Source organism: Pseudophryne corroboree, chromosome 2 (genome assembly GCF_028390025.1).
Source record: "Pseudophryne corroboree isolate aPseCor3 chromosome 2, aPseCor3.hap2, whole genome shotgun sequence".
Lineage (NCBI taxonomy): Eukaryota > Metazoa > Chordata > Amphibia > Anura > Myobatrachidae > Pseudophryne > Pseudophryne corroboree.
In genome coordinates, this window is record NC_086445.1 from 594,755,256 (window position 1) to 594,781,251 (window position 25,996).

The window sequence follows — 25,996 nt, forward strand, 5'->3', positions numbered from 1 at the left end:
AGATGATCTTCCACGCTCAGTTGCTCTCTCTCTGAAACGTAAATCAACTTTCGTGCAGAGTGAGATTAGCTCATCTAACTTAGAAGGTAAGTCTCTGGTAGCTAACTCATCTTTAATACGCTCAGATAAGCCATGCCAGAATGCAGCATACAGGGCCTCGTCGTTCCATGCCAGTTCGGATGCCAGGATCTGGAACTGTATCAGATATTGTCCTACAGTACGTGACCCCTGGCGTAAACGGAGAATCTCGGATGAAGCTGAGGTTACCCGGCCTGGCTCGTCGAAGATGCGCCTGAATGTTGACACGAAGGCAGTGTAGGAAGATAGCAGGGTGTCGGACCTCTCCCATAACGGTGATGCCCAATCAAGGGCTGAGCCACTGAGAAGAGAAATAATGTAGGCAATTTTTGTACGGTCACTGGGAAAATTGCCAGGTTGTAGCTCAAACTGAATCTCACACTGGTTGAGAAATCCCCTGCAGAATCTTGGAGATCCGTCAAATTTTGCTGGCGTTGGAAGATGAAGACGTGGAGCAGAAATGGGTAAGGTGGGTGGGGTTATAGCTGGAGTCACTGTGGTTGACGCACCAGACGCGCCTGATCCACGGAGAGTTGTCTGAATCCCATCCAGCCGAGTAGAGAGATCCTGGAGACAGCGGATGATGTGGCCCTGTGCAGCCTCCTGATGTTCTAGTCGGGCTGCCAGTTCTTGCATCGGCCTGGCCGCTTGATCCTGGTCTCCGGCTGGATTCATTAGGTCAGTGCTTACTGTCACAACTGAGGGCCTGAGCTGACGGGAGGCAGCCTCAGTTGTAGGGGCTGAGATGTACCGGAACCTGGGAGGTTGTATCAGACCCCTGGACATGTAAGTAACATGAATAATAACTGCCCGAAGGCGTGACCACGACAACTTGGATAAAAGTCAATGATGTTTATTATGACAACTCCGCAACACAGCAGCAGTAAAAGAAAACGTAAAAGTCAGCAAAGAATAAATACAGTTCCTGGGTACTACAGGATGGCAGGAGCCACAGGGCACTGGTAGTGTGAGATAGTTCTTATGATCTTCTAGATGGAAAGTCCTTACCAGGCCCGACTGTAGCAATGGAGATAACCCAGGGTTGTGCCAGCTGGTGTTCCAGGAAAAGCTGGGTTGCTGAAGATAAAACGGCTGCTGTGGATACTGGCTGGAACCAGACTGTTGTTAGCACGGAGTGGATACTGGCTGGAACCAGTTAAATAATAAATGAACTTGGGAGCGATGAAATATGAACTGAAATGTAGAACTTGAGAGCGGAGAAATAATAATACCGGTGGAGAGTGGTAAAGTGTAGAAAGGACACCGGCCCTTTAAGAGAAGCTGTACTCTGCTGGAAGCTGAGGCTGGAAGCAGGTAATGTTGTAGCTGGAAACAGATGAATCCACAATGGATTGGAGAGTCAGGCTACACCGCAGGTGGAATGCTGGTGCGGGTCTCTATGGTGGAAGTCTTGAGACAGGAGCTGGAACCTGGAAGACAATCACAGGAGAGAGACAAACAGGAACTAGGTTTGACAACCAAAGCACTGACGCCTTCCTTGCTCAGGCACAGTGTATTTATACCTGCAGCAAGGAAGGGATTGGCTAGGCAATTATGCAGATTATCAATACTGAGAACAGATTGGTGGAAATGATCAGCTGACAGAATCCAAGATGGCTGCGCCCATGCAGACACTTGGAGGGAAGTTTGGTTTGTAATCCATGTGGTAATGAAAACAGTAATGGCGGCGCCGGCCACCGGAGACAGGAGGCGCCAGGCTGACAGATGCACATCCAACCACGCGGACACAGCGGAGGCCGCGGCTGACGTAATCGCCACTCAGACACTCTGCATGCAGAAGTTCAGGGACGGCGGCGGAGGCCGCGGGAGACGCCATGCCAGGTGTAATATGGCGTTTACTGTGACAGCGTCCCAGAGTGACAGGAGAGGATACAGGAATGTACACATCAGGATAACAGATGGGATCCGGTCCTGGAGCGCTGAGCCAGCCTTAGGAGGCATCTGATGGGTAAGAAATGGCGTCCAGATACCCGGATCGTGACACTTTGCTTCATCCATTTTGCCTTTTATTTATATTAGCTTCCCAGTCCGTGAGAAGCATCCCCAGAGCATGATGTTGCCACCATACTTTACTGTGGGGATTGTGGTTTCATTGTGATGTGCAGTGTTAACTTTGGGTCAAGCATAGCACTTAGCATTGTGGCTGAAGAGTTCTTCATCCACGTGGCTATGTCTACAATATGTCTGTGGGCAAACAGTAGCCAGGCTTTAATGTGAGTTTCTCTCAGCAAGGGCTTTCTTCTCCCCATACATCGCAGATTTATGAAGTTTGTATGCTGTTGTTATCACATGCACAGTTACTGCTATAACGGGAGACAATATCTCCTTTAGAGTTGCCATTGGCCTCTAAATGGCTTACATCAACTATCTGGGGGAAACTCGCAGAGACAGGTGTATTTATGCTGCAATCGTGTGACACACAAGTGGCTACCAATATGTTTGTTAAGAAAGTTGGTTACTCCAGGGGAAATATAGTATGGATTCAACAAGGGTATGAATACTAATGGAATCAATTATTTACATTTTTCTGTTCCTAGATCATTTTGACAAATTATCAGCTACATTGTATTGATTACTAGTAAGAAATATCAATGACATCCATCATGACTCCATGTTTTAATACAGCAAAATGTGAAAAATACTAGTAAGTGTTTACAAATATATTTATAATCTTCCAATTGCTCTATAGAATTTATATCTGTAATTCATCATATTTCTAAATGGGGTCAATTCAATGCAATGCGGATTGAATAGCGCCACGAATTTAGCTCCTGCTGCTATTCAATTCAGCGTGCTGTTATGTAGTAGAAGGCTAGTTTTCCCTGAATAAATAAGGTGTTTTGTCACGAGAACTGCCATTCTGTGACTTAAGTGCAGAAAACAGCATTGCGCCAGCAGTTTGTTCGATTCTACCTCTGCCCCCGGATGGGTGCGAGAAGAAATCCTCTCGTTGGGCGTCACATTGCGCTTAATTGAATAGCTCCGGGAGCTAATTCACGGCGCTAATCAATCCTGCTTAATTGAATTGAGCCCATTGTAACTGAACTCTAAAATTGCCCCTATCCCTCCATACAGTATAACTGACCTCTATAATTCATAATATATCTCCGTGTAGCTGATCTCTATAATTCCCAGGGGCAGATGTATTAACCTTCAGAAGGCATAAGGAAGTGATAAACCAGTGATAAGTGGAAGGTGATAAACTCAGCAGCCAATCAGGTCATAACTGTCAGTTTGCATATTGGAGCTGATTGGATGGAGCCCAGTGTACCTCGCAGAAAGAGATTTAACAACGGTAAGTTCTTACCATAAATCTCGTGTTTTTTTTAGCAATTTAACAGTGCATACTAAGAACTCCATAAAAAGCCTTTCAGGAAAAGGCTTGACTTTCTAGATGTACTCAGCTTCTGTAAAGGGAGCAAAAGATCCCTTCCCAGCGATACTGTAGTTCATAGGGTACAGTGGGTACTATGGCCATCTCTCTCTGAAGATGGCATTAGCTAATTAACCCAAGCATGATAAAGTGGGTCAGACCATATTCCCCTATGAAAAAAACGGAGACTGCGGTCTGCAACATAAGTTTGCCTAAGGTATCTGGTATCTCCTGCGGTCAGGCTTTGTTAAATACGCTAGTTGCTTAAATTATATGGAAGCAACCAGTTCTGTTTGATTAGCAGGGGAATGATGTAAATAGATAAGTCCCTGTGATATAATAGCTCAGAACACCAGCATCAAACAACACTGAATTAAAGAGAAAGAAAACACATATTTTACTAATATTGTGTGTGTGTGTTCTATCTCTTCCAGATACTTGCAACATGGATGCTCACATTGCCGGAAGACACATCATGTCATACAACAGCAGATCTCTAGTTTGTAAGTGTTTTATTCGAAATTCTGTATTTTCTTCTAGTCAGCGGAAGCATGTGATATATTTTGTTAATAACCATAATGTCCACATGCCTGGCATGTCAATATTGACCATGTCAGCATTCATCTTGTTGATACTGATGAAATGCTGACAGATTAGAATATCTACAGAACGTCCCTGGTGATCTAGTGGTGATCTACCTGGTACCTTGTATTCTAGGGGTGACTTGCGTGGTGGCCTCATAGGTAAACGCAGGGAAAGGGGGGGGGGGCTTCCAGTTGCCCAGAAATCTCCCTTCTCCACTGCCTGGTGTCCAGCGATCACTGTATGAAGTATAAAGGGTGGGGGGGGATTGGGCTGCCGGGACGTTTCTTGCTCGGCCAGTCCTGTTGTCCCCTCAGTGGCCGCCTGTCACCCCTCTGCTGGGCCGTCTGCCACGTATTTGTTTCAGATTGTGAGGCTTCTGGCTGGGAGTATGACTAATCCTAACCCGTAACTCTAACCCTCCCCCTAGTTTAGAGGTTCTCAAACGTGGTCCTTAAGGCATCCTAACGGTCCAGGTTTTAAGTATGTCTATGCTTGACCACAGGAGACTTAATAAGTACCTTAGTCAATTTGATTTAACCATCTGTGCTGAGCCTTGTACATACTTAACCACTTGCCTGGCATGGTCGCATCAGATGTGACCATACCAGCAAGTGCTTTATCTGACCTGGGCCCTCATTCCGAGTTGATCGCTCGCTAGCTACTTTTCTCTAACGTCCTAGTGGATGCTGGGGACTCCGTAAGGACCATGGGGAATAGACGGGCTCCGCAGGAGACTGGGCACTCTAAGAAAGATTTAGTACTACTGGTGTGCACTGGCTCCTCCCTCTATGCCCCTCCTCCAGACCTCAGTTAGAATCTGTGCCCGGAAGGAGCTGGGTGCATTTTAGTGAGCTCTCCTGAGCTTGCTATTAAGAAAGTATTTTAGTTAGTTTTTTTATTTTCAGAGAGCTTCTGCTGGCAACAGACTCTCTGCTACGTGGGACTGAGAGGAGAGAAGCAAACCTACTAACTGCGGCTAGGTTGTGCTTCTTAGGCTACTGGACACCATTAGCTCCAGAGGGATCGAACACAGGAACTTAACCTTGGTCGTCCGTTCCCGGAGCCGCGCCGCCGTCCCCCTCGCAGAGCCAGAAGACAGAAGCCGGCGGGTTGAAGCAAGAAGACGTCAAAATCGGCGGCAGAAGACTCCTGTCTTCATATGAGGTGGCGCACAGCACTGCACCTGTGCGCCATTGCTCCCACACTAACCCAGAAACTCCGGTCACTGTAGGGTGCAGGGCGCAGGGGGGGGGGGGGGGGGGGCGCCCTGGGCAGCAATTGAGTACCTTCTGGCAAAAAGCAGCATATATACAGCTGGGCACTGTAATATGCATGAGCCCCCGGCATTATTTTTACACAAAATCGCGGGTCAGAAGCCCGCCGCTGAGGGGGCGGGGCTTCTTCCTCAGCACTCACCAGCGCCATTTTCTCTCCACAGCTCCGCTGAGAGGAAGCTCCCCAGGCTCTCCCCTGCAGACTCACGGTAGAAAGAGGGTAAAAAGAGAGGGGGGGGGCACATAAATTTAGCGCATTAATCATATATACAGCAGCTACTGGGTAAACATTAAGTTACTGTGTAATTCCTGGGTTATATAGCGCTGGGGTGTGTGCTGGCATACTCTCTCTCTGTCTCTCCAAAAGGCCTTGTGGGGGTCCTGTCCTCATATAGAGCATCCCCTGTGTGTGTGGTGTGTTGGTACGCTTGTGTCGACATGTTTGACGAGGAGGGCTATGTGGAGGCAGAGCAGGTGCAGATGAATGACGTGTCTCCGCCGACGGCGCCGACACCTGATTGGATGGATATGTGGAAGGTGTTAAATGATATTGTAAACTCCTTGCATAAAAGGTTGGATAAAGCTGAAACCTTGGGACAGTCGGGGTCTCAGCCCATGCCTGATCCTACAGCGCAGAGGCCGTCAGGGTCTCAGAAGCGCCCACTATCCCAAATTATTGACACAGATTTCGACACGGATTCTGACTCCAGTGTCGATGGCGATGATGCAGAATTGCAGCCTAAAATGGCTAAAGCCATCCGCTACATGATTATAGCAATGAAGGATGTATTGCACATATCAGAGGTAAACCCTCTCCTTGACAAGAGGGTTTATATGTTTGGGGAGAAAAAGCAAGAGGGGACTTTTCCCCCTTCACATGAGTTAAATGAGTTATGTGAAAAAGCGTGGGATTCCCCTGATAGGAAAGTGCTGGTTTCCAAAAGGTTACTTATGGCGTACCCTTTCCCGCCAACGGACAGGATGTGCTGGGAATCCTCCCCTAGGGTAGACAAAGCTCTGACACGCTTATCTAAGAAGGTGGCTCTGCCGTCACAGGATACGGCCTCCCTAAAGGATCCTGCGGATAGGAAGCAGGAAAGTATCCTGAAGTCTGTTTATACACATTCAGGTACTCTACTGAGGCCGGCAATTGCGTCGGCCTGGATGTGTAGTGCTGTAGCAGCATGGACAGATAATCTGTCTGAGGAACTGGATACCTTGGACAAGGATACTATTTTACTGACCCTGGGGCATATAAAAGAAGCTGTCCTATATATGAGGGATGCCCAGAGGGACATTTGCCTACTGGGCTCTACAATAAATGCAATGTCAATTTCTGCCAGAAGGGTCCTGTGGACTCGGCAATGGACAGGTGATGCCGACTCCAAAAAGCACATGGAGGTTTTACCTTACAAGGGTGAGGAATTGTTTGGGGACGGTCTCTCGGACCTAGTTTCCACAGCTACGGCTGGGAAGTCAAATTTTTTGCCATATATTCCCTCACAGCCTAAGAAAGCACCGTATTACCAAATGCAGTCCTTTCGATCACAAAAAAGCAAGAAAGTCAGAGGTGCATCCTTTCTTGCCAGAGGCAGGGGTAGAGGAAAGAAGCTGCACCATACAGCTAGTTCCCAGGAACAGAAGTCCTTCCCGGCTTCCGCTAAATCCACCGCATGATGCTGGGGCTCCACAGGTGGAGCCAGGAGCGGTGGGGGCGCGTCTCCGAAATTTCAGCCACCAGTGGGTTCGCTCACAGGTGGATCCCTGGGCTATACAGATTGTGTCTCAGGGATACAAGCTGGAATTCGAAGTGATGCCCCCTCACCTTTACCTCAAATCGGCCCTGCCAGCTTCCCCCATGGAAAGGGAGGTAGTGTTAGCGGCAATTCACAAGTTATATCTCCAGCAGGTGGTGGTAAAGGTTCCCCTCCTGCAACAGGGAAGGGGATACTATTCCACAATGTTTGTGGTACCGAAACCGGACGGTTCGGTCAGACCCATATTGAATTTAAAGTCCCTGAACATTTATCTGAAAATATTCAAGTTCAAAATGGAATTGCTCAGAGCGGTCATTGCAAGCCTGGAAGAGGGGGATTTTATGGTGTCTCTGGACATCACGGATGCTTACTTGCATGTCCCCATTTATCCACCTCATCAGGAGTACCTCAGATTTGTGGTACAGGACTGTCATTACCAATTCCAGACGTTGCCGTATGGGCTCTCCACGGCACCGAGAATATTTACCAAGGTAATGGCGGAAATGATGGTGCTCCTTCGAAAGCAAGGAGTCACAATTATCCCATACTTGGACGATCTCCTCATAAAGGCGAGGTCCAGAGAGCAGTTGCTGATCAGCGTAGCACACTCTCAGGAAGTGTTGCAACAGCACGGCTGGATTCTGAATATCCCAAAGTCGCAGCTGATTCCTACGACGCGTCTGCCCTTTCTGGGCATGATTCTGGACACAGACCAGAAGAAGGTGTTTCTCCCGGCGGAGAAGGCTCAGGAGCTCGTGACTCTAGTCAGAGACCTCTTAAAACCGAAACAGGTGTCGGTGCATCACTGCACGCGAGTCCTGGGAAAGATGGTGGCATCATACGAAGCCATTCCCTTCGGCAGGTTCCATGCGAGGATCTTTCAGTGGGATCTGTTGGACAAGTGGTCCGGATCGCATCTTCAGATGCATTGGCTGATCACCCTATCCACCAGGGCCAGGGTGTCTCTTCTGTGGTGGCTGCAGAGTGCTCACCTTCTCGAGGGCCGCAGGTTCGGCATATAGGACTGGGTCCTGGTGACCACGGATGCGAGCCACCGAGGATGGGGGGCAGTCACTCAGGGAAGAAACTTCCAAGGGTTGTGGTCAAGTCAGGAGGCTTGTCTGCACATAAATATCCTGGAACTAAGGGCCATATACAACGCCCTGAGTCAAGCGGAGCCTCTGCTTCGCAACCAACCGGTGCTGATTCAGTCAGACAACATCACCGCAGTGGCTCATGTAAACCGCCAGGGCGGCACAAGAAGCAGGGTGGCGATGGCGGAAGCCACCAGGATTCTTCGTTGGGCAGAGAATCACGTGCAAGCACTGTCAGCAGTGTTCATTCCGGGAGTGGACAACTGGGAAGCAGACTTCCTCAGCAGGCACGACCTCCACCCGGGAGAGTGGGGACTTCATCAAGAAGTCTTCACGCAGATTACAAATCGATGGGAACTGCCACAGGGAACTGCCACAGGCATCCCGCCTCAACAAAAAGCTAAAAAGGTATTGCGCCAGGTCAAGGGACCCTCAGGCGATAGCTGTGGACGCACTAGTGACACCGTGGGTGTTCCAGTCGGTCTATGTATTTCCTCCTCTTCCTCTCATACCCAAGGTGCTGAGAATCGTAAGAAAAAGAGGAGTGAGAACAATACTCATTGTTCCGGATTGGCCAAGAAGGACTTGGTACCCGGAACTGCAAGAAATGCTCACAGAGGACCCATGGCCTTTGCCTCTCAGACAGGACCTGTTGCAACAGGGGCCCTGTCTGTTCCAAGACTTACCGCGGCTGCGTTTGACGGCATGGCGGTTGAACGCCGGATCCTAGCAGAAAAAGGCATTCCGGATGAAGTTATTCCTACGCTAATAAAGGCTAGGAAGGACGTGACAGCAAAACACTATCACCGTATATGGCGAAAATATGTTGCTTGGTGTGAGGCCAGAAAGGCCCCTACAGAGGAATTCCAACTGGGCCGGTTCCTGCACTTCCTACAGTCGGGAGTGACTATGGGCTTGAAGTTGGGGTCCATAAAGGTCCAGATTTCAGCCCTATCCATTTTCTTTCAAAAAGAACTGGCTTCTCTTCCTGAGGTTCAGACGTTTGTTAAGGGAGTGCTGCATATTCAGCCCCCTTTTGTGCCACCAGTGGCACCTTGGGATCTCAACGTGGTGTTGGGTTTCCTGAAATCCCACTGGTTTGAGCCACTTAAGACCGTGGAGCTAAAGTATCTCACGTGGAAGGTGGTCATGCTATTGGCCTTAGCTTCGGCTAGGCGTGTGTCAGAATTGGCGGCTTTGTCATGTAAAAGCCCCTATCTGGTTTTCCATGTGGACAGGGCAGAATTACGGACTCGTCCACAATTTCTGCCGAAGGTGGTGTCATCTTTTCATTTGAACCAACCTATTGTGGTGCCTACGGCTACTCGTGACTTGGAGGATTCCAAGTTGCTTGATGTAGTCAGGGCTTTGAAGATTTATGTGGCCAGAACGGCTGGAGTCAGGAAAACTGACTCGCTGTTTATCCTGTATGCATCCAACAAGCTGGGTGCTCCTGCTTCAAAGCAAACTATTGCTCGCTGGATCTGTGTTAGGATTTCCTGTTCTGTACTGCCACGTCGCCATGGCAACCGGGAGGCAAGTGTTAGCGAAGTAACCTGAGCGCAGCTGATACTCCGGTCCGGGTATTTACTGTGTAGTGGTTACAGGCTCTGTGCACGGCAGGGAATCCGGCGCTGGTTTTGTGCTCACAGTCTGTGAGGTCTGAGTGGGGCGTGGACAACACCTGCTATATAAACCATCCTCTCAGGCTAGGCAAATGCTGCTGAATCTTTGTTTGTTAGTCAGTTCCAGAGAGTTAGCTAGTACTGTGTGACTTTGTATTTACTTGTTGCTTACTGCGAATAGGCCTTGGGATTCGGTACTTCATTCTGCCAATCCGGACCTAGCAGTAAGACTGGAGTCAGTTGTTTAACCTGCTGGGGTTCTTTTGCTATTCTGTGAACCCAGCAGGTTTGCGGCTGTACTCTCAGACCTGCTTGCTTAATCCTCCCTCACTGTGCAGGGCGTCTAGGTGTCAGTTTAGTGGCAGTAAGCTGAACCTGTGCCCTGCAAGTGGGGGTTAGGATTGTGGATACTCTCCTTGTGTCTATATTTCTATCTCTGACCAAGGAGTTTATTCCCACACCCGTTGGTAACCCTTTGGGGTTTTTCCTGTTGCTCTTAGCAACATCATTTTGGGTGCTCCACATGTTAAATCACTACATCTCGCTTCATTGTCCGCTCTATTCCATCTGAGCATTCCTGACACTAGGGAGACACCCAATTCCTAAGCCTTTGGGCTTCCCCGTTCATTTTGTGTTTATTAGTTATTCCATCACCTCCTGTGTATGTTGTGTTATACTGTCTGTGAGTTCGTTTTGCCTTGCATCCCTCTCTGTTCATACACCGGTATACTCCTGTTAGCACTGGTGTGCGTAACATATTCAGCAGCCCTACTCCTGTTGAAATTTTGTGGGAATATGGAGCATACCCCTCAAAATACTTTGCAACAGGTGGTCGATCAGGTGCAGGTCCTGACTCGACAATTTAATGAGATGTCCATTAAAATGAACACCCCGCAGGCTGCTAGCGGAGCTCCCGCAGCAGCAGCGGCAAGTTTAGGGGTTAAGGAGCCGAAAGTAAATCTCCCGGAACGTTTTTCTGGAGATCGCTCTCAGTTCTTTTGTTTCAAGGAGAGCTGTAAGCTATATTTCAGGCTTAGGCCCCAGTCTTCTGGGTCGGAGAGTCAGTGGGTGGGCATGGTGATTTCCTTGCTACAAGGAGACCCACAGGTCTGGGCATATGGGTTGCAGCCTGACTGTCCGTCGCTTAAAAGTGTTGATGCTTTTTTTACGGCACTGGGCATTTTGTATGATGACCCTGACAAGATGGCTTCAGCCGAGGCTCAGATTACGGTCCTAAAGCAAGGGCGACGGCCAGCTGAGGTTTATAGTACGGAGTTTCGAAGGTTGGCTCATGATACCCAGTGGAATGACCCAGCCCTGAGAAACCAGTACCGAAGGGGCCTTTCTGACCAGATAAAGGACCAACTGGTACAATATCCCTCGCCTGATAGCTTAGATCAGCTCATGCAGTTATCCATCCGGGTGGATAGACGGCTGAGAGAGCGTAGGCTTGAAAGGGAGACCGCAGTTTCCTTTTTTCCCAAGGGAACCTCAGACTCTGAGGAATATTCCGAGGAGCCTATGCAGATTGGGGCTACCCGCCTCTCCTCGCGTGAGAAGACGCGGAGGAGACAGCAGGGTTTGTGTTTGTACTGTGGGAATAAAGGTCATGTCGTAGTATCATGCCCAGAAAAGCCGGAAAACTTCAGGGCCTGAGGGTGATGGGAAATATCCTGTCAGGCCAGAAGTCAGATTTTCCCAAAAAGACTTTTCTCATTCCGGTGACTTTGGAGATCCTCGGTCAAACTGTCAAGACTGAGGCCTTTGTTGACAGTGGGGCCGATGGGGTTTTCATGGACCGTCAATTCGCCCTGGAACACTCTGTTCCCTCAGTACCTTTGGCATCAGAGATTGAGATCTGTGGGTTAAACGGGGAACCATTGTCCCAGGGTAAAATTACCTCCTGCACCAGCCAAATTCCTTTGTTTATTGGAGCCACACACTCTGAAAAATTGTCTTTCTATGTGACTGTCTGTTCTTTTGCCCCATTGGTTTTGGGGTTACCCTGGTTAAGGGCCCATAACCCTCAATTTAAATGGGTCTCTGGGGAGATTCTTAGTTGGGGTAGTGATTGTTTCAGGAGTTGCTTGAGCCTTCCAGTCAGGCTCTCGCAGCTAAGTTTGCCAGGATTGCCAGGATGTTATGCAGATTTTGCGGATGTGTTCTCCAAAAAAGTTGCGGAGGTACTACCTCCCCATCGCCTCTATGACTGTGCCATTGATTTGTTGCCGGATGCTAAGCTTCCCAAGAGCAGGTTGTACTCCCTGTCACGTCCTGAGACTCAGGCTATGGCAGAGTACATTCAGGAGAACTTGGCTAAGGGATTTATCAGACCCTCACAGTCCCCAGTTGGGTCGGGGTTCTTCTTCGTGGGTAAAAAGGACGGTTCGTTGCGACCCTGCATCGACTTCAGGGAATTGAACCGTATCACGATTAAAAACTCGTACCCACTGCCTCTCATTTCGGTTTTGTTTGACCAGCTTCGTACTGCCACCATTTTTTCTAAGATTGACCTACGCGGTGCTTACAATCTAATCCGAATAAGAGAGGGGGATGAATGGAAGACTGCCTTTAATACCCACTCAGGGCATTATGAATATTTGGTGATGCCTTTTGGGCTCTCTAATGCCCCGGCAGTCTTCCAGGAATTCATGAACGATGTGCTCAGGGAATATTTGGATAGATTTTTAGTTGTTTATCTAGATGACATCCTAATCTTCTCCCATTCCCTGGAGGAACATCGGAAGCATGTACGCTTAGTCCTCCAGAAACTCAGAGACCACCAGCTTGGGGCGAAGCTGGAGAAGTGCGAATTTGAAGTCCAGCAAATCGCATTTCTAGGGTATATTATCTCCTCAGAAGGTTTCCAAATGGAGGGTTCTAAGGTACAGGCAGTCCTGGATTGGGTGCAGCCCACTAGTTTGAAGGCGCTTCAGCGTTTTCTGGGCCTTGCGAATTTTTATAGACGGTTCATCGCTGGATTTTTGTCTATAGTGGCCCCCTTGGTGGCACTCACTATGAAAGGGGCGGATGTTGCTCACTGGTCTTGTGAGGCCAAAGCGGCCTTTGCCCGTCTCAAAAGGGCATTTGTCTCGGCCAAGGTGCTGCGACACCCAGATCCAGAGCGTCCTTTTGTGGTAGAAGTGGATGCCTCTGAGATAGGTATTGGGGCAGTGCTCTCTCAGATGGGGGTGTCTGATAATCGCCTTCATCCCTGTGCTTACTTTTCCCGTAAATTTTCGTCTGCCGAGATGAATTATGATGTGGGTAACCGGGAATTGTTGGCTATAAAGGATGCACTCGGGGAGTGGAGACACTGGCTTGAGGGGGCTAAGTTTGTGGTCTCAATTCTCACCGACCATAAGAATCTGGCATATTTAGAGTCAGCGAAGCGGCTCAATGCCAGGCAAGCACGATGGGCTTTGTTTTTTGCTCGCTTTAATTTTTTGATAACATATCGCCCTGGGTCAAAAAACATCAAGGCTGATGCGCTCTCGCAGAGTTTTGCTCCAGTCCAAGAGACCACCGAGGAGCCATTGCCCATTGTGTCCCCATCATGTATTAAAGTGTGCATTACCCAGGACCTCTTGTCATTAGTCCTTAGAGCACAGGAGCAGGCTCCTCCAGACCTTCCGGTAGGTCTCTTGTTTGTGCCTCCTAGGTTAAGACAGCGAGTGTTCCTGGAATTCCATGCCAAGAGGTCGGCAAGGCATCCGGGTATTGCCAGAACTCGGGAGTTGCTGTCTCGGGCGGTGTGGTGGCCCTCGGTGGCTAGGGATGTGGATCAGTGGGTTCGGACATGTGATGTTTGTGCCCGAAATAAAACCCCTAGATGGGGTTCCTGTCGGCCCATTACATCCACTCTCTATTCCATCTAAGCCATGGACCCACATTTCCATGGATTTTGTGGTGGACTTGCCCAAATCCTCGGGGATGACAGCCATTTGGGTTGTCGTTGACAGGTTTTCGAAGATGGCGCATTTCGTTCCACTGGTTGGGTTGCCATCGGCCAGACGCCTGTCTGAGTTATTTATGCAGCATGTTGTGCGCCTCCACGGGTTGCCACTTGATGTGGTCTCTGACCGTGGATCCCAGTTTGTGGCCAAATTCTGGAGGGCATTTTGTTCTGATCTCCAGATTTCTGTGAGTTTGTCGTCAGGCTACCATCCACAGTCTAATGGGCAGACTAAGAGGGTGAACCAGTCCTTGGAGCAGTTCCTCAGGTGTTATGTCTCCAAGTGTCATACTGACTGGGTTGCTCATCTGTCCATGGCGGAGTTTGCCTATAACAACGCGGCTCACTCTGCTACAGGGATCTCTTCCTTCCTTTGTGTGTATGGGCATCATCCTAAGGCCAATTCTTTTGACCCCCTGGATTCCACGCCTGGTGGTTCCTCTGTGGTTTCGGCCCTTAGGGGTATTTGGAGGAAAGTTAAGAAAGCCCTTGTGTCTGTGTCATTAGTGACCAAAAGGGTTTTTGATAAGCGGAGAAGACCCTGCAGCTTTAAATTAGGAGACTTCGTCTGGTTGTCCACCAAGAATTTGAAGTTGAGACAGCCATCTCATAAGTTAGGCCCGGTTCATCGGCCCTTATAAGATCACCAGGGTTATCAATCCGGTGGCATTTCAGTTAGATCTGCCCCGTTCATTGGGTATCAATAAAACATTTCATTGTTCCCTTTTAAAACTGGCGGTTAGTAATCCTTCTTCCAGTGGAAGACCTTCTCCTCTTCTGATACGGGGTCAGAGGGAGTTTGTGGTTGAAAGGGTTCTTGACTCCAAGATGGTTCGGGGTCGGCTGTCATTTTTGGTGCACTGGAAGGGGTATGGCCCGGAGGAGCGGTCGTGGGTGCGCAGTTGTGATCTTCATGCCCCCAGACTGATACGCTCTTTCTTCTCGCAGTTCCCCGATAAACCCGGTGGTAGGGGTTCTTTGACCCCTCGTCAGAGGGGGGTACTGTTAGGATCTCCTGTTCTGTACTGCCACGTCGCCATGGCAACCGGGAGGCAAGTGTTAGCGAAGTAACCTGAGCGCAGCTGATACTCCGGTCCGGGTTTTTACTGTGTAGTGGTTACAGGCTCTGTGCACGGCAGGGAATCCGGCGCTGGTTTTGTGCTCACAGTCTGTGAGGTCTGAGTGGGGCGTGGACAACACCTGCTATATAAACCATCCTCTCAGGCTAGGCAAATGCTGCTGAATCTTTGTTTGTTAGTCAGTTCCAGAGAGTTAGCTAGTACTGTGTGACTTTGTATTTACTTGTTGCTTACTGCGAATAGGCTTTGGGATTCGGTACTTCATTCTGCCAATCCGGACCTAGCAGTAAGACTGGAGTCAGTTGTTTAACCTGCTGGGGTTCTTTTGCTATTCTGTGGACCCAGCATGTTTGCGGCTGTACTCTCAGACCTGCTTGCTTAATCCTCCCTCACTGTGCAGGGCGTCCAGGTGTCAGTTTAGTGGCAGTAAGCTGGCAGTAAGCTGAACCTGTGCCCTGCAAGTGGGGGTTAGGATTGTGGATACTCTCCTTGTGTCTATATTTCTATCTCTGACCAAGGAGTTTATTCCCACACCCGTTGGTAACCCTTTGGGGTTTTTCCTGTTGCTCTTAGCAACATCATTTTGGGTGCTCCACATGTTAAATCACTACATCTCGCTTCATTGTCCGCTCTATTCCATCTGAGCATTCCTGACACTAGGGAGACACCCAATTCCTGAGCCTTTGGGCTTCCCCGTTCATTTTGTGTTTATTAGTTATTCCATCACCTCCTGTGTATGTTGTGTTATACTGTCTGTGAGTTCGTTTTGCCTCGCATCCCTCTCTGTTCATACACCGGTATAATCCTGTTAGCACTGGTGTGCGTAACAATCTGTAGCACGATTCAGCAGGCTCATTCTGCGGCTGGATTGCCGCATCCAAAATCAGTGAAAGCCCATTCCACAAGGAAGGTGGGCTCTTCTTGGGCGGCTGCCCGAGGGGTCTCGGCATTACAGCTTTGCCGAGCTGCTACTTGGTCGGGTTCAAACACCTTTGCAAAATTCTACAAGTTTGATACCCTGGCTGAGGAGGACCTTGAGTTTGCCCATTCGGTGCTGCAGAGTCATCCGCACTCTCCCGCCCATTTGGGAGCTTTGGTATAATCCCCATGGTCCTTACGGAGTCCCCAGCATCCACTAGGACGTTAGAGAAAATAAGATTTTACTCACCGGTAAATCTATTTCTCGTAGTCCGTAGTGGATGCTGGGCGCCCGTCCCAAGTGCGGACTTTCTGCAATACGTGTATATAGTTATTGCTTAATAAAGGGTTATGTTATGTTGGCATCTGTGGTTGATGCTCTGTTGTTGTTCATACTGTTAACTGGGTATGTTATCACAAGTTATACGGTGTGATTGGTGTGGCTGGTATGAGTCTTACCCTGGATTCCAAAATCCTTTCCTTGTAATGTCAGCTCTTCCGGGCACAGTTTCCTTAACTGAGGTCTGGAGGAGGGGCATAGAGGGAGGAGCCAGTGCACACCAGTAGTAGTAAATCTTTCTTAGAGTGCCCAGTCTCCTGCGGAGCCCGTCTAGTCCCCATGGTCCTTACGGAGTCCCCAGCATTCACTACGGACTACGAGAAATAGATTTACTGGTGAGTAAAATCTTATTTTAGCAGCCGTGCAAACGCATAGTCGCCGCCCACGGGGGAGTGTATTTTCGCTTTGCAGAAGTGCGGACGCCTGTGCAGCAGAGCGGCTGCAAACACATTTTGTGCAGAACAAGACCAGCCCTGTAGTTACTTATCCTGTGCGATGATTGCTGCGACGAATGACACGGTAATGACGTCAGATACCCGCCCAGCAAACGCCCCCTCCACGCCTGCGTTTTTCCAAACACTCCCAGAAAACGGTCAGTTGACACCCAGAAACTGCCACTTCCTGTCAATCTCCTTGCGATCGGCTATGCAATTGAAAGCGTTGCTAGAACCTGTGCAAAACCACAATGCTCTTTGTACCCGTACGCCGCGCGTGCGCATTGCGGTGCATACGCATGCGCAGTTTTGCCATTTTTTTAACTGATCGCTACACAGCGAACAACGACGGCTAGCGATCAACTAGGACTGAGGGCCCTGGTCCAGATAGACAGTGTTAGAAACTTTCCTCCGCTGCTGCTGTCAGAGGTACTGGAAGGTCTTCCCGACCGATGTTCCGATGTTTGAGGGGAAAAATATTTAAAAAAAAAATACAAAATCTTTTTTTTATTTTTTATACTAAAATAATTTTGGATAAGGTTAAATTCATGTTCTTCACCTAATTCACTCATAAAAAAAACCCGACAATTTCGGAGCGTTTTTTTTGGGGGGGAAAAACCCCGCCAGTTAAGTGGTTAAAACCTGGACCCGTTGGGGTGGTTTGAGGACCATGTTTGAGAACCTCTACCCTAGTGCCTAATGCTGACTTTCGCTACCGCAGCCTAACCCTAAGCTTCACTGCCAGTCCATCCAGAATGCCGACATATCACATGTCAACACTGGAAACATGTTGACATTCTGCTAATGCTGACATGTTGACTGTTGACATTTCACGGTGTTAACATCATAATTGTCAACATTATTAATACATCCACTGCAGTAGGTACAGTTGTTACGGCAGAACAGAACGTGATATACTGTAACCTCTTTACAGTATACAGCTATAGCAAACAGGACAGCAGGAGCCTACAAATAATTTGAGCCTAGCCTATAGCATTGTAATTGCTGTGAACTGAAAAAATATATATAATTAATTTTACTTTCAGGTGAACTCAAACTGCAAGGATGGAACTGAGCTAAGTGATGTGAAACAGAACCTAGAAAGAAGCCAACCCCACTTATACAGGTTTGGACATACTATGATTCCCCTATTTTGGTTTGACTACAAGTGCAAGCATGCCTTATGCAGGGCATGCTGGGACTGACTGTGCAACAACATGCTGGAATTTGCACCATGATGAATAGCTCTACTTATTTCAGAACAAGAGCCAAGCTGATCCTTGGTTTGCATGCAGCACTTCCATAGCTTTGCATGGGATCCGGTCTTTAGGTCGACAGCACGTAGGTCAATACTCATTAGGTCGCCCACTATTGGTCGACATGCATTAGGTCGACATGTAAAAGGTCAACATGAGTTTTTCAAATGTTGTAAAATTTGAACTTTTTCATACTTTACGATCCACATGGACTACGATTGGGAATAGTAACATGTGGCGAGCGCAGCGGTAGCAGAGTGAGGCACCTTGCCCGAAGCGTGAGAAAATGTCGACCTAATGGCTGTGTCGAACTATTTCAGGTGTTGATCTAGTCACTGTCTACCAATAGCCTATCCTTGTGTATCTATGCCTATTTCCCCATAGACTGTAAGCTTGAAAGCAGGGCCCTCCTACCTCTATGTCTGTTTGTTATTACCCAGTTTTGTCTTCTCATTGTGTCCATTTGTAAAGCGCAATGGAATTTGCTGCGCTATATAAGAAACTTAATAAATAAATAGTGATCGACCTAGTTACTGTCAACCCTATGATCCACACCCGCTTTGCACACACGTGGTCACTATGCTAGAAAGGGCAACTTATTTTATTGCCCATTAACAATTAATTGTACCTGAAAGGTTTTAAGTCTCACCAACCTCTTTATAGTTTTTTTTTTAATTGCCTCTAAAAAAAAACCAAAAAAAAACTTTTTGCAACCCAATAAATGTAAAATCATTTTATATTCCACTACAATATCCACAAATAATTTGTCTATAAACATATATACGTGTATAGTTTACTCAGGTGTAAGTGCATGCCTTTAACTCCTCCTTGTGGTGCCTAGAAACTGGCATTGCAAGGGTGAAAGCCACACAGCCTGCGTTCTAGACACCAGGCACTAGGTGTCCTTTTTGGCAGAAAGAGAGAGAAGGAGAGGTGGAAGGAAGGAGAAGGAGGAGTGGATAGAAGGAGGGGGTGTCTGTTTTTACGTCTGGTTGCGTAGGAAAGATCATGGCGGATGGAGATTGAGATCCCCCCCTTCTCTACCAAAGCCCGGGAGAAAAAAAAATTGAATAAGCAAAGGGGTAAGTGAACATTAGGGTTAGTGACTGAGACAAGACAATGCTGAGAGCACTATGGCTGTGGTTCTCTGTCCTATTCACTTTTACAACAGAGTGTGACAGAGGGAAGGCACCCAGGCGTACACACAGGGCCCTGCAGGGAGACAGCAGGGTTAAAAGCTAGGTATGGAGTGAACAACAGGAGACAGAGGAAAAAGCAGGAGAGTAATGGCTGCAGTTCAGTTGCTTGTGTTATGGTTGTAGATTAGGGGGAAGGGAGGAAGGGGGAGGGGAGAAATACAGCAAGAGGAGTGCTCTGAAAAAAGACAGGAAGATTAGTTGAATGTGTACTGAGAAAAAATAGCAGGGCTATTTGAATTAATTAGAATGTATGCTCTGATGGACAGAATTTGTTGTCCTAATATGACTGTATGTTGTAATGACTGTTGCAACATGTTATGCTGTATGTTACGTTACAGTGTGATCTGTGTGTGGCAGCATTCCTTGTGTTGTGCTGTAGCTGCCATGCTCTGAATGATACAGTGTAAACTGTGGTGTAGCAATACACTCTGTAGCTACATACTGTATAGCAAAGTATGACTGTGTATTTGTTTGTGTATGTGTGTCATTACCACCCAGTTATTATTGATAACTCCATTCATACATAAACCAATTTAACACCTTCATGACTTATGGATTCTTGATATACTGTGACTTCTTAATACTGCTGATTTGTAATCTCCCTCTGTGTGACTGTCACAAGACTGTAGTCTTTTCAGGACAGTGTTTCTCTATCACGTCTCTGTACTCCAAAATTTATATTCAATATTGATTGCATATCCAGTGAGGACAAGGATCCCTTATTTTAAGAACTGCAGCCTGACTCTAGAATATAAACCTGTGTACATTGATGAATTGACTTTGACATACTGGATTGGCTAAATATTGTTCAAGTGTTCAGTCAGCTTGCACTTGTATTTTGTGTGTATGAAAATACTGTATGGGGAAGATTGTGACAAATTGTGCTGTCCGATTTAGGTGACATTATAGGTTTATTTTAAAGTTTTATGCAGCTTCCGTCTGGTGGCTTAAGTCAACTATGCTTAACTGTAATATGCGTGGAGAAATTTCTGTGTGAACCACGCTGTCTGTACTCGGTGCATTTCACTGTATGCCATGTAACAGAAGACTCTGAGCAGAGTTTGGGTTCAATCAGTGCATTTATTCAAAATGTCATTAAGTATACAATGTGTCTTTCTGACCAAAACCAGCCATGCAATGGTCACTGTGCGATGACGTGAGCTGGATGCTGTCTTACTTAAGCTACTGCTTAGGATGTGCACAAAATATTGTAGTGGATACAGAGGGGCCCGTTTATCAACGAGGTTTAGCTATTTGTGTGATAAATGCTACTTCGGCCAATAAGCTCACAATTGTCATTTTTCAAACACATGACAGTTAGGAGCTGATTGGCTGGAGCACCATTTATCATACGCAGCAAGTTTTAAGTAGCTAAAACTCATTGATACATGGCCCCCATAACGTATTATCACCACATGAAACCAAATGCAGTGGGTACAAACTTTGTTGTTCACATAGAATTCAATCATCACCATGATTCCATGATTAGCTGTGTTCATGATGCAGTCACAAGACACTGGATGGGAGATGTAGTTGATATGTACCTTAAGGGCACCTTCAGCAAAACTTTTTCAGTTAGTAGCACCTAGTGTTTCTAAGACCTAAGTCAATTCCAAAGTTTCACATTAAAGTGAAGGTCGCACGAGCACTTCAGCTCTGTGAAAGCTGCATAGAATATGGTCACAGCTGAAGCACTCTCATGTGACGGAGAAAGAGCAGCTCACCTCTGTTATAGTGTCCATTCACAGTATTTGAACGAAATGCTTTTGTACTCAGGAAAGCGTAACGTTCAGTCACTGCCATGTAACAACACCCTTATCTGGATAATATAATGTTGACAAGTGCTGTCTATTGCTATATATATCTGTTGTTACATTTTTATTATGATTATTTCCATAGAGAACTCAAAAAGTAAGTTGGGAAGCCACCCTTGGCTGTTTGCCGCCTTCGTGCTCCACCTGTACATTATCGGATTGCTTTGGAAATGTACACTGCCTGTCTGCTTAGTAACTTCTTAAACAGATGAATTCTTTGGAAGCCTAACACTGGAGCCACATCCTGTCTTCCGCCAAAGCCTGTACCATTCACCTGCTGTACTTTCCTCTTGCTGCCTGCGGAATCTGCAGTTGTCTGTGTGGCGTCTAATCTACGACAGCGTGCTGCACAGTTTGCCGCCGTAAGAACCAGCGTGGCCTCATAGAATCATGAGGAAACCTGGTCATCTGAGGGGTAATTATATGGAGTGAAAACTGTATAATACTAATAATATTAATAATAATATTTGTATAGCTCTCTGTCCAATAGGACTCAAGGCACTATACATTTACTGTGTGTGTATTTGTTATATGTGTGTGACAGATATGCTACATATATTTCTATGATCTGTACAGCTTTAGTGTACTAGTATACTAGTATATCATTGATTAATTTGTTTTTCTTCCTAATGTAAATAATACTTGACATTATCACTTCATGGAAATGTGTATTATTCAAAATAATTCCCTTGAATTTCAGTGGCCTGTATGATCTAAAGCTGGGTACACACCTGGCGGCAACAAAGCGTTTGCTGACATAGCAGGTGACTGGGTAAGCATACAAACTTACCAATCGATGTGTAGGGCCACAAGTCACAACTGGGTAGGGGGCCTGTACACACAGCAAGATATACCCGCATTGACTGTGCTGCAGGGCTGACGTGATATGTCTAAGAACGACATCGTTCACAGAAATATCGGGTGTACACCCCCCCACCACCACCACCACCACCACCACCACGACCCACTACAGATACATTGTTCATCGCTTGACCGAACAAAATATCGTTGTAGTGTGTACCCAGCTTAAGAGCTTCTTTCTTCATATGATTACATAACTTTCTGTACTACAATTATTATATAATAAATGGTCAATGAGAGTTGTTATATTTAAACAATATGAGCATATTATCAACTGTAAATGTGCTTCTAATATACAATATTATGCAAATTATTCTCTATGCCATAGTTTCCCAAACTTATACATTATACATTACAGTCCAGCTATTAAGGATATCTATTCTTGAGCACAGATGACTTACTTAGTACCTCAGTCAATTTGATTTAACCATCTGTACTAAAGCATGGATATCCTTAAACCTGACTGTAACTCTGTTCTATACTATGTGTAACAATGATACTAAAATCAGCTAAAGACCTTATATAAATCATAGAAAAAAAGTATTTTTTTCTGTATGATAAAAGCCAAGCACCAATTATATTGATACTGTTTCAGGATTTACATTCATGCTATTGCTAATGCAAATAAGACACAGGTAATGGATAAAACTAGAGCTCCTGCCAAACGCACCCCAACAACCAACTCTCTAGGAAGACCTGTGTTAATGAGGGACACACAGTGTAATATACACAAAAACTCTCCCACATTGTCATGGCCATGTATAAACAAGGTGGATGGTCAATGTTGCCTACAGTTATGTTGTAGGTAGCATATCTTCAAGAGGAGACCTCGGTGACTTTAAAAGAGAGGTGATAGTTGGGTCACATTTGACAGGAACTCGAGTCACCAAGATAGCTCAACTTGCTAATGTTTAATTGTGATGTCAGCAGGGAAGTCTGAGGGGAAAATCGTAGGCAAATGGCAACAGTGAATGGAATTAAATTGATTGACACTGATACTAACTGACGCTGACACAGGTTGACACTTGGGGTGGTATTCAATTGTTAGGAAAAAAAGAGACACCCAACTGACTTTTCAAACAATTGAATTCCCCCTTTGGAATGATCACAACCACCCGCAGAGCATGATATCGAGTTGCAGTGCATAACCTGCTCATTACACCTGGCAAAGAAAGTTCAGCTTATAATGGACTACTGCGCCGAGGTGACAGGGGATATGGTCAGATGAATCAACCTTCACCATGCTCATAGGAAAATAGACAAGTGCATGTTTGATACCAACTTAAAGGGGGATATTCATCTGAGAGGTAATTATATGGAGTGAAATCTGTATAATACTAATAATATTAATAATAATATTTTTATAGCTCTCTGTCCAATAGGACTCAAGGCAGTATACATTTACTGTGTGTGTATTTGTTATATGTGTGTGACAGATATGCTACATATATTTCTATGATCTGTACAGCTTTAGTGTACTAGTATATCATTGTTTAATTTGTTTTTCTTCCTAATGTAAATAATACTTGACATTATCACTTCATGGAAATGTGTATTATTCAAAATAATTCCCTTGAGTTTCAGTGGCCTGTATGATCTAAAGCTGGGTACACACCTGGCGGCAACAAAGCGTTTGCTGACATAGCAGGTGACTGGGTAAGCATACAACTTACCAATCAATGTGTAGGGCCACAAGTCACAACTGGGTAGGGGGCCTGTACACACAGCAAGATATACCCGCATTGACTGTGCTGCAGGGCTGACGTGATATGTCTAAGAACGACATCGTTCACAGAAATATCGGGTGTACACCCCCCCCCCCCCCACCACCACCACCACGACCCACTACAGATACATTGTTCATCGCTTGACCGAACAAAATATCGTTGTAGTGTGTACCCAGCTTAAGAGCTTCTTTCTTCATATGATTACATGACTTTTTGATCTGTACCTCCTTATTATATAATAAATGGAAATGAGAGTTGTTATATTTAAACAATATGAGCATATTATCAACTGTAAATGTGCTTCTAATATACAATATTATGCAAATTATTCTCTATGCCATAGTTTCCCAAACTTATACATTACAGTCCAGCTATTAAGGATCTCTATTCTTGAGCACAGATGACTTACTTAGTACCTCAGTCAATTTGACTTAACCATCTGTACTAAAGCATGGATATCCTTAAACCTGACTGTAACTCTGTTCTATACTATGTGTAACAATGATACTAAAATCAGCTAAAGACCTTATATAAATCATAGAAAAAAAGTATTTTTTTCTGTATGATAAAAGCCATGCACCAATTATATTGATACTGTTTCAGGATTTACATTCATGCTATTGCTAATGCAAATAAGACACAGGTAATGGATAAAACTAGAGCTCCTGCCAAACGCACCCCAACAACCAGCTCTCTAGGAAGACCTGTGTTAATGAGGGACACACAGTGTAATATACACAAAAACTCTCCCACATTGTCATGGCCATGTATAAACATGGTGGATGGTCAATGTTGCCTACAGTGTTGTTGTAGGTAGCATATCTTCAAGAGGAGACCTCGGTGACTTTAAAAGAGAGGTGATAGTTGGGTCACATTTGACAGGAACTCGAGTCACCAAGATAGCTCAACTTGCTAATGTTTAATTGTGATGTCAGCAGGGAAGTCTGAGGGGAAAAGCGTAGGCAAAGGGCAACAGTGAATGGAATTAAATTGATTGACACTGATACTAACTGACGCTGACACAGGTTGACACTTGGGGTGGTATTCAATTGTTAGGAAAAAAAGAGACACCCAACTGACTTTTCAAACATTTGAATTCTCCCCCAAAGAATTTTACAGGCTAGAATGCTTGTTTCCAGTAGTGAAGGGTTCTGGGTTCCTTGATATTGTTAGGTGAATTGTCCTGGAAAGGTCTATGTTATCCACTGTTTCATAGTACTGAGTGACCATCTTCACCTCTAGCTGAGACATTTTTTTTTTTTTTTTTTTATGACAGAACAAGATGAAAGTACCCTATTTGCAGGGCATGTGTGATCACCACCCAATCAGTTGAGCATTACACTGATCTTATCATTATATCATACACTTCTCAGTTACCAGATCTGCTCCCAGTGGATTATTCATTAGATATTCTGGAACGATGCCTAAAACAGAGTTTTCCACCACCATCGGCCAGGCCTTTGCAAATTTCTTTTGGTAGAACAGTGCTGCATTCCTCCTGCACAAATCCAGACTGTGCTTGGCCTATTATCACGGAGCATGCTGGGAATATTGACCACATGTGGTGGCTCAATGCCCTATTAAGTAACTTTATATTTGTGCCTTGGTTTTTTTACCTAGCACATGTACATTGTAAAAAAAAGAATGCATAATTTTTTACATGTGAGAGCAAACTAACTGATTCTAAATATACAGTACATATACAGTGGGTGTTTATAATTGCTTTCCCATGTGTTTGCTGAAGTGTTTTTATTTACCCATCCTTTTTGAGCCATATTTTGCAACTTATACTTTAAGCACAGCATTGCATGGCAGTATGCATGGTGCGGCTCACTCATATCAGTCCTCTATCTTTTCTCTTTTTATCCCAGGTTAGCATCTAAGTCGCACACGGCTGCTGTATGCAGTATCAGCGACAGTGCCCTGGGTACTCATGCATTGTACTTTTATAGTATTACTGATGTGACTAAAGCTGGGAACACACTATACGATCTTTTGTACAATCTTAGTACTTTTCACCAGTCTGCACAACCATCGTATAGTGTGTACTCCTAATCCATTGTTCTCACCTGTCGTTCATTGCATTGCCAATTGGATGTTCTGTTTATTCAATGGGATGATTCCATGGACAGGGATTTGTGACATGAAGCATGTAATGTTATATTGTGTAGTTGTACAACTGATCGTGTGTACTGCGTTGTGATATATTGTTACATCGCATTGCTGGGTGGCACCATTGTTTAGATGTGTATCCATCTTAAGATGCATATTTGTTAAATGACTGTGTGGCGGGGCGCATAGTGCAGATTATTCGCATAATCTGTGGCTCACCAAATGGGGCTATTTGGCGCTATTTCAGAATAGATTAGTGTGAACTCTTGGCAAAAACAGTTTTAACATATTGGTGGTCTATTGAAATCAATACACAATGGGCCTAATTCAGACCTGATCGCTGCTGTGCATTTTCACACAGCAGCCGATCAGGTCTGAACTGCTCATGCCAGACAGCCAATGGACATCTCAGCCCTGCAATCAGGCAGAGGCGTTTGCTGGACGGGAGGGGGCGGCCGGCGGTGTTTGGCCGCCGTTTTAGGGGTGCGGTTCGG

The 25,996-nt window shown here is 46.0% G+C and overlaps 1 protein-coding gene across 3 annotated transcripts in view; it reads left to right on the forward strand.

Moving 5' to 3' along the window:
* The first annotated feature begins 2,662 nt into the window (after positions 1 to 2,662).
* The window catches only part of SCMH1 (Scm polycomb group protein homolog 1), a 157,763-nt gene continuing 134,429 nt past the window's right edge, over positions 2,663 to 25,996 (forward strand). The window contains exons 1-5 of one of the 3 annotated variants that reach the window (XM_063954624.1): positions 2,663 to 2,743; positions 3,235 to 3,394; positions 3,907 to 3,975; positions 17,580 to 17,659; positions 20,888 to 21,217. In XM_063954624.1, the coding sequence (XP_063810694.1) occupies positions 21,193 to 21,217 (25 nt within the window). In that variant the 5' untranslated portion in view covers positions 2,663 to 2,743; positions 3,235 to 3,394; positions 3,907 to 3,975; positions 17,580 to 17,659; positions 20,888 to 21,192. Of the gene's footprint in view, positions 2,744 to 3,234; positions 3,395 to 3,906; positions 3,976 to 17,579; positions 17,660 to 18,712; positions 18,872 to 20,887; positions 21,218 to 24,697; positions 24,719 to 25,996 lie in introns of those variants that run through there. The other 2 variants (XM_063954620.1, XM_063954625.1) reach the window with 2 other exon arrangements.